At 41.3% G+C, this 16,903-nt stretch overlaps 1 protein-coding gene across 1 annotated transcript; it reads left to right on the plus strand.

Annotated features, from left to right (window-relative positions):
• Positions 1 to 4,214: 4,214 nt before the first annotated feature.
• On the plus strand, positions 4,215 to 15,965 carry LOC131448407 (CSC1-like protein 1). Its single transcript, XM_058620828.1, has 23 exons — positions 4,215 to 4,401; positions 4,546 to 4,697; positions 4,856 to 4,941; positions 5,027 to 5,090; positions 5,787 to 5,824; positions 5,952 to 6,094; positions 6,173 to 6,224; positions 6,320 to 6,422; positions 7,098 to 7,168; positions 8,180 to 8,260; positions 8,567 to 8,684; positions 8,776 to 8,909; positions 10,261 to 10,398; positions 10,595 to 10,748; positions 10,832 to 10,938; positions 11,500 to 11,586; positions 12,012 to 12,077; positions 12,245 to 12,407; positions 12,752 to 12,857; positions 13,965 to 14,132; positions 14,253 to 14,368; positions 14,454 to 14,495; positions 15,390 to 15,965. The coding sequence occupies exons 2-23, from the start codon at positions 4,548 to 4,550 to the stop codon at positions 15,474 to 15,476; spliced, it is 2,274 nt and encodes a 757-aa protein (XP_058476811.1). The 5' UTR covers positions 4,215 to 4,401; positions 4,546 to 4,547; the 3' UTR covers positions 15,477 to 15,965.
• The last annotated feature ends 938 nt before the right edge of the window (positions 15,966 to 16,903 follow it).

A 16,903-nucleotide genomic window follows, 5' to 3' on the forward strand; every position in this document is an offset into this window, starting at 1 on the left:
AACACATTTGTCTCTGTGCTGTGACAGGTTATAGCACTCAGTGAAAGCATGGTGGCACAGCAGGGACTCCAGCAAAACCAGATCTTAGCCACTTAACCACGGCTTATCTAATTCAATAAACGCCCACTTAAAGTCTGTGATATCTTAAGAACATGTTTGTTTGTCACTTCCTGTTCCAAACTCCATAGAGAAAATCTGTGTTTTTAGCTCACTGGGTCTATAATGCTGCCGTTTTAGTAAGTTTGTGTCACGGACGTAAATCTCAACAGAGGATTTCAAACACCAAAGTCACAAAATAACACATTTTAACTCACTGATGGAGGCAACAGTGGATCAACAACTCCTGTGTGCTGTGACGTGAAAATCGCTGATTTTCTCTATGGACTTTGGTGTGGGAGAGTTAGTAGTTTCCAAAACAACACAATCTCTAGTTTTCCAGTTGGAAAAGGCTGTTTCATGGCGAGATAAAGCAAAAAATATGTGGATTTACCTCTAACCCGAGGGTCGCCAGTTCAAATCCCCACCCTGCCAAAAAGGGCTGGGGTACCCCTGAGCAAGGTACCCAACCCCCAATGCTCCCCGGGTGCTACTCAGTGTGGCAGCCCACTGCTCCTAATTCTAGGATGGGTCAAATCCAGAGGAATACTTTCCCTAAGGGGATTAATAAAATTAAATTCTAATTCTTAAATTATTGGTTAGGCTAACCCTAACCCTAACCCAGGGGGGCGCTGGTGCCAATCCCAGATGACACGGGGTGAAAGGTGGGGTACACTCGTCCATCACATGGCCACACAGAGACAAACCACCACCCACTCTCACACCTACGGTCTTTACAGTCAATTTACAGTGTCCAAATTTGCCTAATCCCCAAATCTGCATGTCTCTGTGGGAGGAGAGCGTTCACCTCATTGTGCTTCCACTTTCCCTCCATCAATCATGCTGGGGAAGAACACATGTATCTGTGTCTCCACAGACACATTACAGAACACTGCTGTATGGGGCTTGGTTAGCGTAGTTTGGGAATGGTTTGAATGTAATGGACACATTCATGTTGAAAAGTTACACGTAATATTTTTGAATGCAAACCCATATTCTCGTTGTTTTAACTTGGCGTTTTGCCGAGTGAGCCCGGAATGATCCTTTATGACATGCACGTATAACACTGTTAAATCTCCACTGTTCTACTAGAAATCATCCCACATGAGGGTCACCGCAAATCTTCTGTGGGCTTGTTACTCTGGATTAGATTGTAATACGACCTGCAAAATGTACAGCAGGCAATTTTATTCCCCCCCCCACCCCTCCAGTCAGATATTGGAATGAAATCTCTCATATCCAAACATGTCAGGTCAGTCATGTGGGTGACGTCATGGAGAGGGAGAGAGGGAGAGAGAGGCGTGGGCAGATGGCGTCAGCAGGCTGATGACCTCACCCCCCTTTTGTCTCCCTCTCGGGACCTATCCACCAGCATATGTGTGTGTACTTGCATTTGTTACCTTTTCAGGACCTTTTCTGGCAGAAAAGCTGACCTTGTCAGGACCAGTGTGTGTGTGTGTGTGTGTGTGTTGACAGTAGCTTTCCATGCACAGTTAAGTCAACTATACGCCATTTAAGTACTGGCAAAGAAATCAATGAATTGAATGAAGTGTATAATCAACCAGTAAATCCATGTTTATTTATTTATCAGGGACAATGCAATGAGACATAGTGGACATTAAGTGCATCTGATGTACTACACAAAGAGTGTGTAGCAAGTTTTCAGCTCCCATGCCTGGTTAGTTGGTACCATGTTGAGCACCATTCCATGTCTGTAGTTTTCTTTTTTACCATCGCTGTTGTTTTCTCCAGTTTAAACGTATACATACATACATACATACGTACATACGCAGGGCCGGCCCAAACCTTTATGGGGCCCTAAGCCGAATGTGATTTGGGAGCTCTCGGAGTAACCGGTGCTTGTCTCTTACTGATACATAGGTTACACTTCAGATTCATTTCAGTTGTCTTATTTACACCAAACCAGTGCCACTCTTTTTTTTTTTTTACTTTAGAGGGCAGTAAAATCACAAACGTGGCCTCGCATCAATTTACACTTTCATATTAAAAGTGAAACACTAAGTGTTTTGATACTGAACTTGAATTAAACAACTAAACCAGTTTAATGACTTTAGTTTTTATTTAGAACAGAAAACATCCATCCATTCATCCATTCATCCATTCATCTTCTACCGCTTTATCCTCCACATGAGGGTCGCGGGTCTAAAGTAACTAGATTTTGTTAATGTATAATTTTATATCTTATTTTATCCATAAAAGGACCAGAACATGTCCTGTAACTGTGCTTTTGTCCATTTTCCCAGAATAACTGTATATAATAACTGAATATCTGACAGTTATTTGCAATTGACTGCATGTTAAAATACTGTTTTAGCAGTAATTCAAAATGAAGAAACACAAAAAGGTTTTATTTAGAAAAATGCTGCAGTTGTTTGAAATTTGAACAGTATACAGTAAAACATATTTACAATAGCATTGAGTCTTTGTGTCAGAAAAATGGAAACTATATCTACGGGTGTTCTTTCCACTCTCTCCTCTATGGCGACATAGACGCTCATTCTCCTCAAACAGCGCATGTGAAATGACCATAATAAGCACACGTTGGCTTTGACGTGCAACTTATTTATTATGTATTATGATTTCTAGTTGGATTAATGATTTTTTTTTCTTGTTTTTGTTATGATAGAATAAATTGGAAAGGTTGAAATTAAGATTAGACATAACCAACCCATTAGTATGGCAGCCATTTTTCAGCCCCACTGTTGAAATAAAATCTGATTTCAATCCTTGAAATTGTAGACATTTAATGGTTTCCTTAAAACAGAAGATCTGGTGGTTTTTCTCATATCTAGACTGAAAAACTAATGAGGTGCAAATATTTTTTGATTTTGATTTTTTTCCAGCTGTCTGAACCCCAGAGACAAATCTCTATCTGTCCAAACATGTACTTGACGATCACTGAGACGTCTGTCTGAAAAGCTCACAGTTTGTCTTCCTCGTCTACCGCTCTTCCTCACCCGAGCTATTGTGCTCGTAGAAATCCTCTGATGTATGCAGTCGTCTTAAATTAAGGGAGCTGGATAATTCCACCATATGGAACCTTAAGTATTTAGACGATAGTGTCAGTCAGAGAGAGAGAGAGAGAGAGCGAGAGAAAAACACAAAGATGTTGCTTTTAATCTCTTGTGATTGGAGAGAGAGAGAGACAGAGCGAGGGAGGGAGGGAGAGGGAGGAAAGGATGGAGAAAAAAGGTCAGGGACATGGGTCGAGCGTGCAGGAAGGAGGGTTAGAGGACTTCACAAGGCTATTATAGGCATGATATGATGGAGACATGTTCCGCCATGATTATCTTCACTGAATCAACTGGGATTCATGATATAGTTGTGATATTTGTGTGTTTTTAACTCTTAAAATGGCTCTAAATAAATAATAACATCATTATCATCATCGTGAGGTCATAGAAAGAAAGATGTAAAGATGCAGGCGCCCTCTTGTGGCATCAATCACTATTGGCGCTTTTCCATTACCCAGTTCCAGCACGGCACGGCACGGGTTCGGCTCTATGCGGTTTGGTATGGTTTTCCATTAGTTTAGTACCTCCTCAACATGGGCGGAGTCATCATAGCACGCGTGACACAAACTAACAAGTGACTTGTTAAAGCAGTTGTTTGCGGTGCATCTGAATCATTAAACTCACTTTTTTAAATAGATTTGTTTTCAGAATCGTTCGGTACTTCCTGCATGACGGTTGTGATTCGGCGGTGCTGTCACTAAATACACCAGACTCCTCTGTTAAATGTTGGAGGTTAACGCATATTTTCAGGATGTAGCTTATATGAAATAAAATACCTTTTGTTACCTTTTGTCTGAGTTCTAGGTGAAGGGAGGGAGGACGTGCACATGCACTGACTTTATGTCAGAAACATATACAACCATGTTTTAAGAAGCTACACGCTTTATTTCTACAGCAGCTTTAACAGAAAAATCAGTCAAAAATCAATATATTAATAATATTAATAAGTATATATTTTCCCATCAGAATAACTAGAGAATATGCATTTGTCATCGTCACGGTTACCAGGCAGCTCACTTAGAGATCAAAGGGACGCGTCGGAATGTCTTTCATTTTCAAAGAATGATGTCATCAAGAAAAGTGTAATAGTACGGAGGATTAGTTATGTCAACGTGCCGTAAAACAACCCCAAACTATGGGGGCAGCGAAGGACCTCGCAATGTATGGCCTGCCAGAAGTTAGTGGAAGAACTACCAGTTGCCGTAAAACAGAAGTACCACGACCTTGAAGAAAAGGTTGTTTCCGGGCACGAAAGAAGACAAACTTTCAGGTAAGGCTGGACACCGACACATGCACTTTACTTATATTTTATATTTTATATTTTATATTTTATAGTTTTATTTTATTTCATCTATTTATTTATTTTTTATTTTATCAAAACTTACAATCTTTTTTCCCTGTGCTTCTGCCACAGCCATGGCGGGAGTTTGGTATATTTTAACGGATACTGACGCTCCCAGTGAGAACTTCAGTTCCTGTTTCAGCACCACACACAGTACTGTACTGAGTGGAGTCCCATTTGGAGGCGTGCCAGTTGTGTTCCTGCTCTATCTTGGTGTCTTTCTGGTAAGTATACTCTTCTGATGTGGATGAAATGAATATAAACATCCTTTAACCCCAGCTGCATACTGTATATTTTTATATCTAAAGAACATGTGATCAAGTTTAAAGATAGCACAAGAAAGGCAGTAATGAGCTATAACGTCTTCTCTTGTCTGCCGCAGGTCTTTGGGCTCATCTTCTCTGTCCTGAAGAAAGTATCCGACCACTGGCGAATTGCACACTTTGCAGATGAAGCTGGACGTGAAGTGTGAGTTCACGACGTGACAAACTGCGGCTCGAGCTGAGTGTGGTGGACACAACGGATCCAGCTGACACTCAACTTTGTGTTTCAGGTTCACTGAGGTGACACCACAGCCCGCTGAATACATTCCACCAGTAGAAGACGCACGTGAAAGGGTATGTAAACCATTTTCATTTTAGACTATTGATCCTCATTCGAATGCTGTTTTAAAGTGTAACTAAAGCACTTTTTTCAGGTGTAAACCAGTGTATCTAGTAATGCCCATACACACTAGTAAGTTACAGTATTTGCTAATCCAGATATTACACATACACATACTGCTGCAGCTATTTAAAGCACCATGAGAGTGAATCTCCTTCCTTCAGAGATAGAACGTGTCAGGGTAGGAATTAAACTTTAACTTTTTAACAGGGGCTTATGTTTCAGGAGCATCCTGGCTTATTTCTAGGGTAACTTTCTTTTGTTTCGTCACAGTTCTACTAGCATATTCCAAATCAAATTTAAGACTTTTTAAGAGTTTACAGACCTCAGATTGCTCAGTGGCCATTTTCAACTCTAATTTATGTTGGCTATTTGAAGGCCCAGTCATTTGTCTCTCAGGGACAAATTCATATAATTCTAATATATTCTATTCGATCTATTCTATATAATCCTCACTAATTTCCTAACCTGGTATACAACGTACACAAGATCGTGTAGCGGGAGACAAGGGGGGGGGGGGGTCATTCAAACTGACTGGTATCGAACACAAAGGCACGTTTGAAGGTACTATTAGTCTCATTCTGATTTTGGTAAGACCACAAAGAGCAATGAATGTTAGTGCAATGAAAATATCTGTTGTTTTTTTTTAGGGATACATATCGTGGCTGGCTTACTTCCTAACCTTTACGTAAGTGTCTCTGGTTTGATTCCTCTTTTGTTGGTCACTGTTTTTTTACTTAGAACGTGTCTTTGTTTGTCATAGTGTGTCTAAAAGCCATGTTTCCATGTGTGTTGTGTCTTCTTTTCCGTATCAGTGAGGATGAAATCAGGGAAAAATGTGGCCAAGATGGTATCAATTACCTGTCCTTCCAGCTTCACCTGATCATCGCGCTTGTCATCATGACATTCTTCGCCTTGGCAATCATACTGCCTGTCAACATTAATGGAGACCTGCTCGGTGTGTTTGATATTACAATACAAACTTTTGTTCCTTACATTTTAACTTGGGAAACAAACGAGTGTTTTCCTCTTTCAGGCGATAGCCCACTGATTTTTGGAAGGACGACTGTTGCAAATATTCCAAGGAGGTACAGTAACTGCAGTGTAAAAGTATATAAAGTGTATATATGAGCCAGTTTTTTGGGATTATTATTATTATTATTATTGTTATTTTTGCACCCAGGAACAAAGTGATTTGGCTGCACACAATGGTTCCAGTTTTGCACCTTTTCCTGATCATTTTTCTGCTGCAGTCTCACACATCAAAAATTACAGAAAGTGACATAGTAAGTTTTTTTGTTTGTTTTTTTTAAACTATTCAAAAATATGCATGGCTGCATGAGATACAAGCTACGTTTACATGTGCACAATGTCTTCATTGTTGGAATGTGCAATTCCATCATTTGCATGGACGCACAATTAAGTGAAAGTGGCGCGTGTGCACAAGCATCCAGTGTTCAGTCGGGATGGACTGTTGAGACATGCAGCACAAAGTAGAAGCAGAAGAAGAAGCTTTGCTTCCCATTGTTTAAACAAACGCTGCACGTGTCTGCTCATCCCCTCACTGACCGCTAACCTTCTCATTTTATTCCTCTTCTGCGTTTGTGACTTTCGTGTCTGTTATTATTTATTTTTATTCTTTATTCTTTTTTGGAATGAAAATACAGCAGTTGCCAAACAGAACACCACCAAACCAGGAAGTCATGATCGGACTGTTTATATGAGCACTGATCCGCATTGGAATGTTTACATGACATTATTATTCCAATCAGGTTTTTATTCCAATGACTTGTGTCCATGTAAACTTTTGTATCTCATACAATCACACTTCCAAAAACAAGAACTCACTTTTAGACTGGATTGTTATTTTCTGATGTCACAGATGCATATGTATAATAAGTCATATTATATATTAATGGTTAATCATAATAAATAGACGTCTTGTCGCTTTCTCTTTATAGATCAAAAACACTTTGATGATGTCCTCGGTTCCTAAAACAGCAACAAAAGAGGACATTGAGGCCCATTTTAAGTGAGTTTTCATAAAGCTTTCATAACGTTGGTTTTAAGTAGGGCTGTCAAAAGATTAAAGGTGACATTGAATGCTTGTACCGCACATATATGTTAGTTATGGAGGTCTATTTACATATATTAACTTGTTTTCATGGTTAAAAACCTCCCAGTTGCTGCAAACGAGCCGATCAAAATATCTCCTCACTGACGCTCTCGTCAGCCGCGCTGTTTCAGACCAAAACCACCCCCCCAGAACCTGAACTGTGTTGTGATTGGCCAGCCAACGAGAGCTTTCCCATTGTCCTGTGATTGGCCAGGTACCTGGAAGTGACGTAATAGATAGGCCAGCTCTCAGATACACAGCTCCCCCTCTGGCACGGTGGATGCTCTGCATCTCAGCAGCTACAACGAGAGTAGTTCTTCTTCTTCTGCAGTTGAATGTACGCAACCGGATGTGCCCGGACTAGTGCCCGCACCAGGAGGCGCTACGGTGGTGAGAGGAGTGGTGAGGTATACTGATGACATCATCAGCATAGGGAAGTGCCAATCCGCTTCGCAGAGCCCAGGAAAACAATAAAAGCCTATTTTCTCAGCAGTGGCTGAACTGTTTGTTCTGAAACTTTAGGGTTTCATAAATGAGGTAATGACGCAGATACACACACATACGCAACGTTAATTGGAGCTTCCGGTCCATGTCACCTTTAAAAAAATTTAATTCATCTCACATTTTGAAATTTTGTTATTGAAAGTTATTGAAAAAAATCCCTCACCTCTCTCCATCTTCAGCCACCATCTCTGTCTCTCCTATCTGACTGACTGCAGGCAAGTGACTGTTTTGCTCTCGGCTTTCATGTCAGAGTAAACACACTTGCGTTAACTGCGTTAAATTATTTGATCGCGCTAATTTAGGCTGTGTGTATCGCAGCGATTAATGCGTTACCTTTGGCAGCCCTAGTTAAGTCACTGTGGTCACATGTTACCACAATAGCCACCTGCTCCACTTCTTATTGTCAGTGTTGTTTTCGTACAGTGAGGCGTACCCTTCCTGTCACGTGTCTGCTGTGTCCCTGGGCCACAATGTCACCAAGCTCATGCAACTTCATATAGAAAGGTAAGAAATCAGATTGTTGTTGGCGCAGTGGTAAAGAGTGTCATCTTTCAGCCTCAGGGTTGTGGGGTCAATCTACCCCAAGACACTAAACTTTCCATTGCTCCTGATGGCTGTGCCATCCAGTATATTCTGTGAGATATAGGTCAATCTCTGTGGATTAAAAGACAGGTTGACCCCGGCGCCTGTTCAATCTTGCTCTATTTATGCCGGGATCAGGCGACAGGAATTGCACCTGATTATGAAAGTTGGGAACAGATGTGTAGTGTAACATAATTGAGGAACAGAGATTTTTTCATAATCCCCCAGGGTTCGATTGGTAAAACACCTGCACTACTACAGGCATCTCCAAAAGACGACAGGAATCCGTGAGATGATTAACCCCTACTTGTTAGGAAGAGTCCTTGTGTGCCTAGAGCATCAGAAGGTGAGATGGAATGATTATGATTTACAGTAAAAGTCCATTTGAGCTAAATAATGCAAAGTCAAACCTTTTATCATGATTCTTTTTTATCTAGGTGGACGCCATAAATCACTACCGCATTAAACATTTCGAGGTGCTGGAAAAGATACAGAAAGAAGCAGAGAAGGTGCCACAGAACCCACTGGGGATCGCCTTTGTCACTCTGAAGAACGAGACTATGGCCAATTAGTGAGTCTTTTCTTGTTCTAGCTATCTATAAATGCAAGGGACATCTGTCTGTCTGACTGCTAGTGGCACAACTGTCTAGCGGTGTGCTTGGTAAGCTTCAGTCTTGGCAGGTGACCTACTATGGGCATCAGAGTGTGTGTTATGAACTGTCCAACCGTTTCCCGTTTAGACAGTACAGTGCAGTTTGGAATAGTAAAGCCTTGGGTCAGGCTTGTGTTCCAGTGCCTTTACCTCATAGGCAGGTTGTGTGGGTTGTTCCCGATGGCAGCAGAGCGTGATGTCGTCAATGAACACAACACTGCTCGGTTTGTGGCTGTTTGTCTCAACAAGACATCAAGCTCTGTATGAGAATAGACTGCGGGCGTTTGCCTCGACCTCCATGTGATATTTACACCGATCTCAAGAGAGTGATGTTTTTCTGTCGCCCAATCACCGGACTGTCATGGGTAGAGCCAGTTTAGCTCCACCTGGACCGTATCATATCAGTTTACTCTGGTACCCCAAGGGAAGGGTGCCAGCGGTGAGGGCTGGTTATGTTTGGTACCGTTCCTAATGTAAATACACAACAGAGCCAACTTTGACGATGTTTGGATAAAAAATGGAGGAGATACTGGTAGAAATGTGACCGCTATATTGCTAAACGAGCTGCTTCTGCCCGATCAAAAAAGGCAGCAAATAGGGTCTGTAATATTTTATTAAACCCCTGAAACAGGGCATGAGAAGGGTCCATAACAGAGGAGCCACATAAGACATCCTGGAGGCAGCAGAGAAGGCCTCCAGGTGGCTGTGGATCCGGAGGGGAGAGGGATCCATGGTTGAACACAGGGACTGATCACTCCTGGCTTGGTCGCCCCGGAAAGACCCTAAACACAAAATGACCCTGGATTAATGTCCAAGCCAGTCCAAAGTAATACTATTAATAATAGTAACAGCACCACCTGACTGGATCCATGCAATGGTGGCCATCACAACTGTGCGCTGCTGTTAACTCAGGAGACTGGACAGACACTCTTCCTCATCTGTCTTTGATCTTGGTTGCTATGGCTACTGTGGTATGAGAATTAGAATTGCGTATTTTTGCATTTGTGAGCATTTAACCCATCCTTTTTTCACGTGAGCAGCACTTGACCTGGCCCTCTGGTTACAAGTCCAATTCCTTTTCCTTAGATGAAAGTATGAGACTGATGTGAAAGACCACCAAATTCAAAATGGCCAGGACTTACAATACGTCTCTAACATACTTTTGTGCTCTGACAGGCCTTATACATATGCCTGTATACTGTTTCCATTCTCAGTTTTGTGTTAGTTTCAAACCTTTGTATCTCAAACTGCTGTCACTTACTCCCGCCAGCATTCTGAAGAACTTCAATGCACTCAGGCTGGACAGCATCTTTGTTGGAAGGCAGCCCGAACGTTCATCCCAAAGTCGTAAGCTGAAGGTGAACAGTTGGAGTGTCAGCATTGCTCCTCATCCTCAAGATCTGAACTGGTAAGACACCAGCCAACCAACCAAGTGTCCTTGAAAATGACGTTAAATCTAATGATGTGTTATCTTCCCAAACATCGTCATCGGTTTTCCTCTATCTTAACCTAAATATGATGGAATCGTCTTTTTGAACGGGCTGCTCATTGTAGGAGAAAATAGAAGGTTCCCTGATAGAAGTTCCCCACATTGTTTTTTGCAGGGCAAATCTGTCAGTGCAGGGCCTTTCCTGGTTCGTGCGCAATGTTGTGCTCAACTTCTTCCTATTCTTCTTGCTCACCTTCCTCACGACTCCCAGCATCATTTTGAACACCATCGACAAGTTAGACGTGACTAAGACCATCGAGGAACTCCAAGTGAGACTCAAACATGCGCTCACTCAAATTCTGCCATTTTTCCAAGTATGAAAGACTGACCGTTTTTTTGTTTTCCACCCCAGAGTCCCATCGTCAGTGAGTTCTTCCCTACTCTCCTGATGTGCATTTTCTCATCAGGGCTGCCCACTTTAGTTCATTATTCCACAAGATATGAAGGACACTGGAGCCGGTATGACACTCACAACACACAATACTCACTGGTTATGAATGGCTGCCACCATACAAACACTGCTACTATTACTGTTAACAGCACTTTTGTCCTATTTGCTTCATAGTGAATCAGTCATGCACATTGTGTTGTTTAATCTGTAACCATAGACACGTTGCCATTACCAAAAGGAAATCATGTGGCAATCAGTGTTTTAGTACTAGTGTCTTTAATGAGTGCTGAGGACGCGTTACATTAATACATATGTGTCCTCAAACCACCTCCAAGTGTATATTTTGTGATTGGAGGATGCATTTAACATACATTAATACAAATAATGCATTCCCTAGCCCCTTACCCTGACACTTATCCCAACCCTAATCCTAAAACCACGTCTTAACCTCCAAAATGCCCTTTAAAGGGTTGACAGAGTGTGAGGACCAGCCACAATGTCCTCACTTTCCCAAAATGTCCTCACTCCCTATGGTTTATATGTTTTGTTGCTCCTCACAAACATACACATACAGAACAAGAGCACGCTCACACGCACAGGAACATGTTTTAATCCCATGTCTCTTCCAGTTCCAGTGAGCAGGTGTTCATGTTGCGCAAACTCTACTTTTTCCTGATCTTCATGGTGCTGATCCTCCCCTCACTCGGACTGACAAGGTATTTTGTGTTACTGCTGGTTTTTGAGCAACCCTTCCCCCCCCACCCCACCCCCCCCCCCCCCCCCCCCCCACATTAATGACCCCCAGACTTAGATTTTTGTCTCGTTTTGAGATATTTCAGTTTCCATACCCACTTTGCTTGGTTATGAAAAATATTGTCACAGTTAATAATAACACACAACTAATGCTGAAAAAAAGATGACTCCAAGGATTTTATTGCCATGAATCTCAAAATATTGTTAGTTAGTTCTTTTGTTGACTGCCCAGTCTTTATGAAAGGGTTCACACCCTGGGGGCTACTAAGATGACTGAAGTCGCTGCAGCTTCACTGAATGAATCAACACATTAAACAGAGAGGAATAAAATAAACAGTTCTTTCATATTATGTTCAGACTGAATAACTTTTCTTTTTTGTCCTTTCAGCCTGTCAGTGTTTCTCCGCTGGACGCTTGACACCAAGTTTTTCTCACAAGCAAAACTTAGGTTTGAGTAAGTATTCCATCTTTTCTTGCGTTTTCAATAAAATATGGACATTATTATATTTTTGTTTTTCACCATGCAACAAAATGAAATGATTGTCCCAAGTTGTTTAAAAGAGGTCGAAGACTTAATCGTTAATCTGAAATGTTTTCCTCTCCTCCTCCTCCTTATTCCAGGTGTGTGTTTTTGCCCGACCAAGGTGCATTTTTTGTAAACTACGTGATCGCAGAAGCCCTGGTGGGCTCTGGGATGGAGTGGCTGCGGCTGCCGCAGTTGGTGCTGTACAACATCAAGATGGCAATAGCCGACTCTGACGCCGGAAGGAAATATGTCAAAGAGGTTTGTAGTGTGTGTGTGTGTGTGTGTGTGTGTCCATGAAATAAAAGACTGTAGCCCATGCTTGCTCTCTTTAAGTGAAAAATATTTGGCAGATAATTAATTGAACTATATCTTATAGCCATCATATGAAGGCATGTGTTTTAGTATATGCAACAAAGGCCCGAAATAGCTTTAATGAAATAGACATTGATGAAATGTTGTATTAAATATATTTTGTTAAATATTTATAAAGTGATCAGACAGGTTTTTTGAAGCAACGTTGAGTCGTAGACCTGAGTGTGCATACCTGAAATATTCCTTTGTTTGGAGATGACTTTTATAAGTAACATGACTTGTGCTTCCAGAATCAGGCCTACGAGTTTCCATACGGTCCGGCGTACGGATGGAACCTCTGTGTGTTCACTGTCGTCATGGCTTATGGCGTCATCTGCCCCATCATTATGCCGTTTGGTGAGAAGTAGTGAGCACAGACACTCACCATCATACCCTTGTGCAGAGCTGGCCCAAGGCATAAGCGAACTAAAGCCCCTTTTCCACTAGCGCGGCACACCTCGACTCGCCTTGGCGCGTTATTCTGTATTTTCACTAGCGTACTACCTGGTACTTTTTTTACTACTTGCTCAGAGTCATGAGCGCGACGTCCACAACACAAGAATCAAGCCGAACAATGCTGAACTGTAGATCAGTTAAAAAGATTTAAGAATCTCCAACATTTAGCAAAGGAAATGTCTAAAATCTCATCATTTAACAGAGGAGTCTGGTGTATTTAGTGACAGCCCGTGTCAGACGGAGTCTGTGCTGCGGTCACGGAGGAAGGACTGCACAAATATTTTTAGAATATTATATAGTAAATAATAAATATATTTCAGTTACACTGAAAACTGCTTTACAAGTCACTCGTTTGTGTGTGTCGCAGCTGTGCTGTGATGACTCCGCCCACATTGAGTAGGTACTATTTTGTAGTGGAAAACCAACCTAAACCGTGTAGAGATGAGGCGAGGGGAGCTGGGACCATGTAGTGGAAACACGGCTGGAGCCCCAGTAGTGTGTGGATAAAAACAGCATTTTAACATATTAAAGATGTGTAGATATCTATATCTAAATAGTCTTTTTTTTTATTTTGTAGGTGAAGATTATGTTTTAAAACCCAAAGTCTAGATTTTAAACTAGGTTTACATGTTTAATTCAAGTTCAGCATCATTACACTTAGTGCTTAACTTTGAATATGAAATAGCAAATTAATAAGAGGCCACTTTTGTGATTGTACTGCTCTCTAAGATTAAATGTACACTCATTTAGTGTACATAACACTAAACAACTACATTTAATGTAATTTATAGTGTTACATTTCTATCATAATAATCAACCCCCGGCTGCTCTGAGTTGGTGGGAGGGGGCCCCTCAAATTAAATTCAGCTTAAGGCCTGTAGAATCTTGGGCCGGCACTGCACTTGTGCAACATTCACCTCTTGATTACTGCACGGCATCAGATTTTCTCTTTTAACTTTGAATGTGTAAGACATACATATGACTGTCCTGTGTGTTTGACCCTGTCAGGTCTCCTGTACATGCTCATCAGACACCTGGTGGACAAATTCAACCTGTGCTACGCCTACCGGCAAGGCCGCCTTGACTGCCAGGTCCACCAGGCAGCTGTCAATCAAGCTCTGGCTGCGCCTATCATCAGCATCATATGGCTGTACTACTTATCCGTTCTCAGAACAAGTAAGAAAGGACAACTACACTGTTCACCCTCTATATTATAATACTGTACTGTCTGTGTGTAGTGGCGTACAGCTACACAATCTTGAACTCTAACTGCTGCTGATGTTGTTGTCGTTTCAGGTTTGAAGGCCCCGACATCTTTATTCATCCTGGTGGTCCTGGTGTTCACTGTCTTCATCTGCATTGGCCACACCTGCTTTGGTTATTTCAAATACCTCAGTCCACACAAGTACAAGGTGAGCGTTTGCGTCTGGGTGCACTTTGTCTTTGTCGTCTCTCAGAGTGAGCGACTTGTGATGATGCTTTTTGTTGTTTTTGCAGGTGGTCGACCTGGGCCAGGACAAAGCCGAGGAAGCCCCAGAGGTACTGTTGTTGTTATTTACATAGATACATACATATATATATATAAACATGTTCATTCTATGTATTTAGTTCCATTTACTGTCATTTTAATGTATAGTTCTCAGAAGTTTATGCCTTTTTTTAAAAGGTACATTGAAAAATTTGCCATATAAAAGACTATTATTTATTTATTTGTACCTTCTGGGGGAGGGGGGGTTCTCTCTCTTTCTTTCCCTCACTCACTCATTTATTTATCATTTATGTTGATATTTAAGTTAAAGGACTGAATGGCAAACAAAAATGGCATAGATGTTGTCTTTTGAAGTGCAGTTGAGTGAGGTACTGACACAGTCAGTGCTGACAGCAGTACTGTGCGTTCACCATCGCCAAGGACCAGCCTCAGACACGGAGGCTGTAAATGATGTCGTCCAGTGAGAAACCACTTAACAAAAGGCTCACCGAACAAAACCTGACTCCTCAAGTCTGCAATAGCTTAAGAAACATTTTGCTGCTTTATCTTACCGTATGACCAACGTTTCCACGCACTCTCTCTATCCGTGGTGTAGAATGGCTGATTTAGTCAGTGTGGAGCTCACAAAGCAGCGTACTTCTGTTGAAGCCTTCAGCAGTAATGGTAACTTTGTTATTTTGTGACTCAAGTATTTGAGCAGTAAACCAGCAGCTTCAGCTTCTGTGTTCAAGTGAAAACATTGACTTCTCTTTTTAGTTTTGAGATACAAAAACACACTCTCCCTTTATATTTGCTGTATATTTTTAATTCATGCTACTTTTCTTGAATATTGCATGAAACACATCTTTGGAAATCATTTAAATGCATGAACATGTTACAAGTAATGTGTGTTTCCAGAACTCATCTCTCTCTCTCTCTCTCTCTCTTTTATGAATTATCTACAGGCCTTTGTTCCCAAAGAACTTGATCCGAATTCATATATGGACGAGGAGGAAAACATGGTGGACATCTATGACCTGTTTGCGCTCTGAACCGATATCGATAACTTAAAAGATGAAGATTTAACACTGAAGATGACATTTTTTTAGATTTTAAAGTGACGGCAACGATGACAGTGAGAGATGAAGATGATGACGCTAAAGACGAAGATTAAACCTAAACATTAGACGTTACATTAAAACTACAGAGGAAGCGTGTATGATTCAAAGTTACAATACAGAGAAACAATCAGAAGAAAATGTATACAAAAAAAATGAGTACAAAAGTGAATCCTAAGTAAAAGCAACAAAAGACAAGTGGAGTTTTTTTCTTTCTTTCTTTTATTAATGTACTGTACTATTATGTAGCACAGACAGACAGACGGCCAAAGACATAAGCTAACTAAGGGGCTGCTTAAGTTGTTAAGACACTTAACTCAACATCAATGGGTATGAAAAAGTGTAAGTGTAAAGCAGCTTTGAGTCATCAAGACTAGAAAAGTGCTATATAAATACAAACCGTTCACATGCAGGTCAGCTGCTGTCCAGGTGACGGCCTCTCGTCTCTGCCACAGTGCCGTTCTCCTGCTGCCACAACGATTTCACACGAGAATAATCACTCCTCTGTGTCATGGATGTTTCTGCAGTTAGTCGGTAGTCGTGTGATCACACGATGTCTTTGTCTGTCACTGAAACCACTCCAGTCACCCTGATCATCCACTTTGGTTCTGTTTACAGGTTTTTTTGATTGCCTGAGGGGCAAATCTGTGTGATTATAAACCTGACACTACTCAGTCTCCACAATTGTCTCGTTATCCCCTGAAGAGATTTGTTATCTCCAGATAACGCAATCCTATGTCTCGTATCACAAGATAAAGGACCATTATCCCACGATAACAAATTGATTGTTCCATGATCCTTGAGATAATGGATAGAATGTGCAAAGTGCATTTAAGAAGTGCACAGAGTTAGCAGAAACTATTTTAAATAAAAAAAACAATACATTTGTCATGTTTGACATGTGCAACTCAAAGTGCATGAAATCAAAAAGGCACACGATATTAGTTACTTTGAAATTAGATAAACATTATGTCATATACGACCCATAAATACCTTGTATATCTGTGTTTCCACCGGCTCTACTCGCACGGTTAAGTTGTGTTTCCACTAGCATAGTAACCTGGTTACCAGGTACTTTTTTTTAGTACCTGCTCTGGCGAGGTTCCATGCGAGCTGAGGCGACAGTATATGTGACGTCATCAGAGCGCCGTCACAGGAAAAGACGTCCAACACAAGAATCAAGCCGAACAATGCGGAACTGTAGATCACTTAAAAAGACTTAACCATCCTAAAAATGTGAGTTAATCTCCAACAATGACCAGGGAAATGTCTAAAATCTCAATATTAACAGAGGAGTCTGGTGTATATAGAGACAGCACTGCTGATCGCGATCGGCATCACAAACCCTGCAGCTATATTTC

Source organism: Solea solea, chromosome 21 (genome assembly GCF_958295425.1).
Source record: "Solea solea chromosome 21, fSolSol10.1, whole genome shotgun sequence".
NCBI lineage: Eukaryota > Metazoa > Chordata > Actinopteri > Pleuronectiformes > Soleidae > Solea > Solea solea.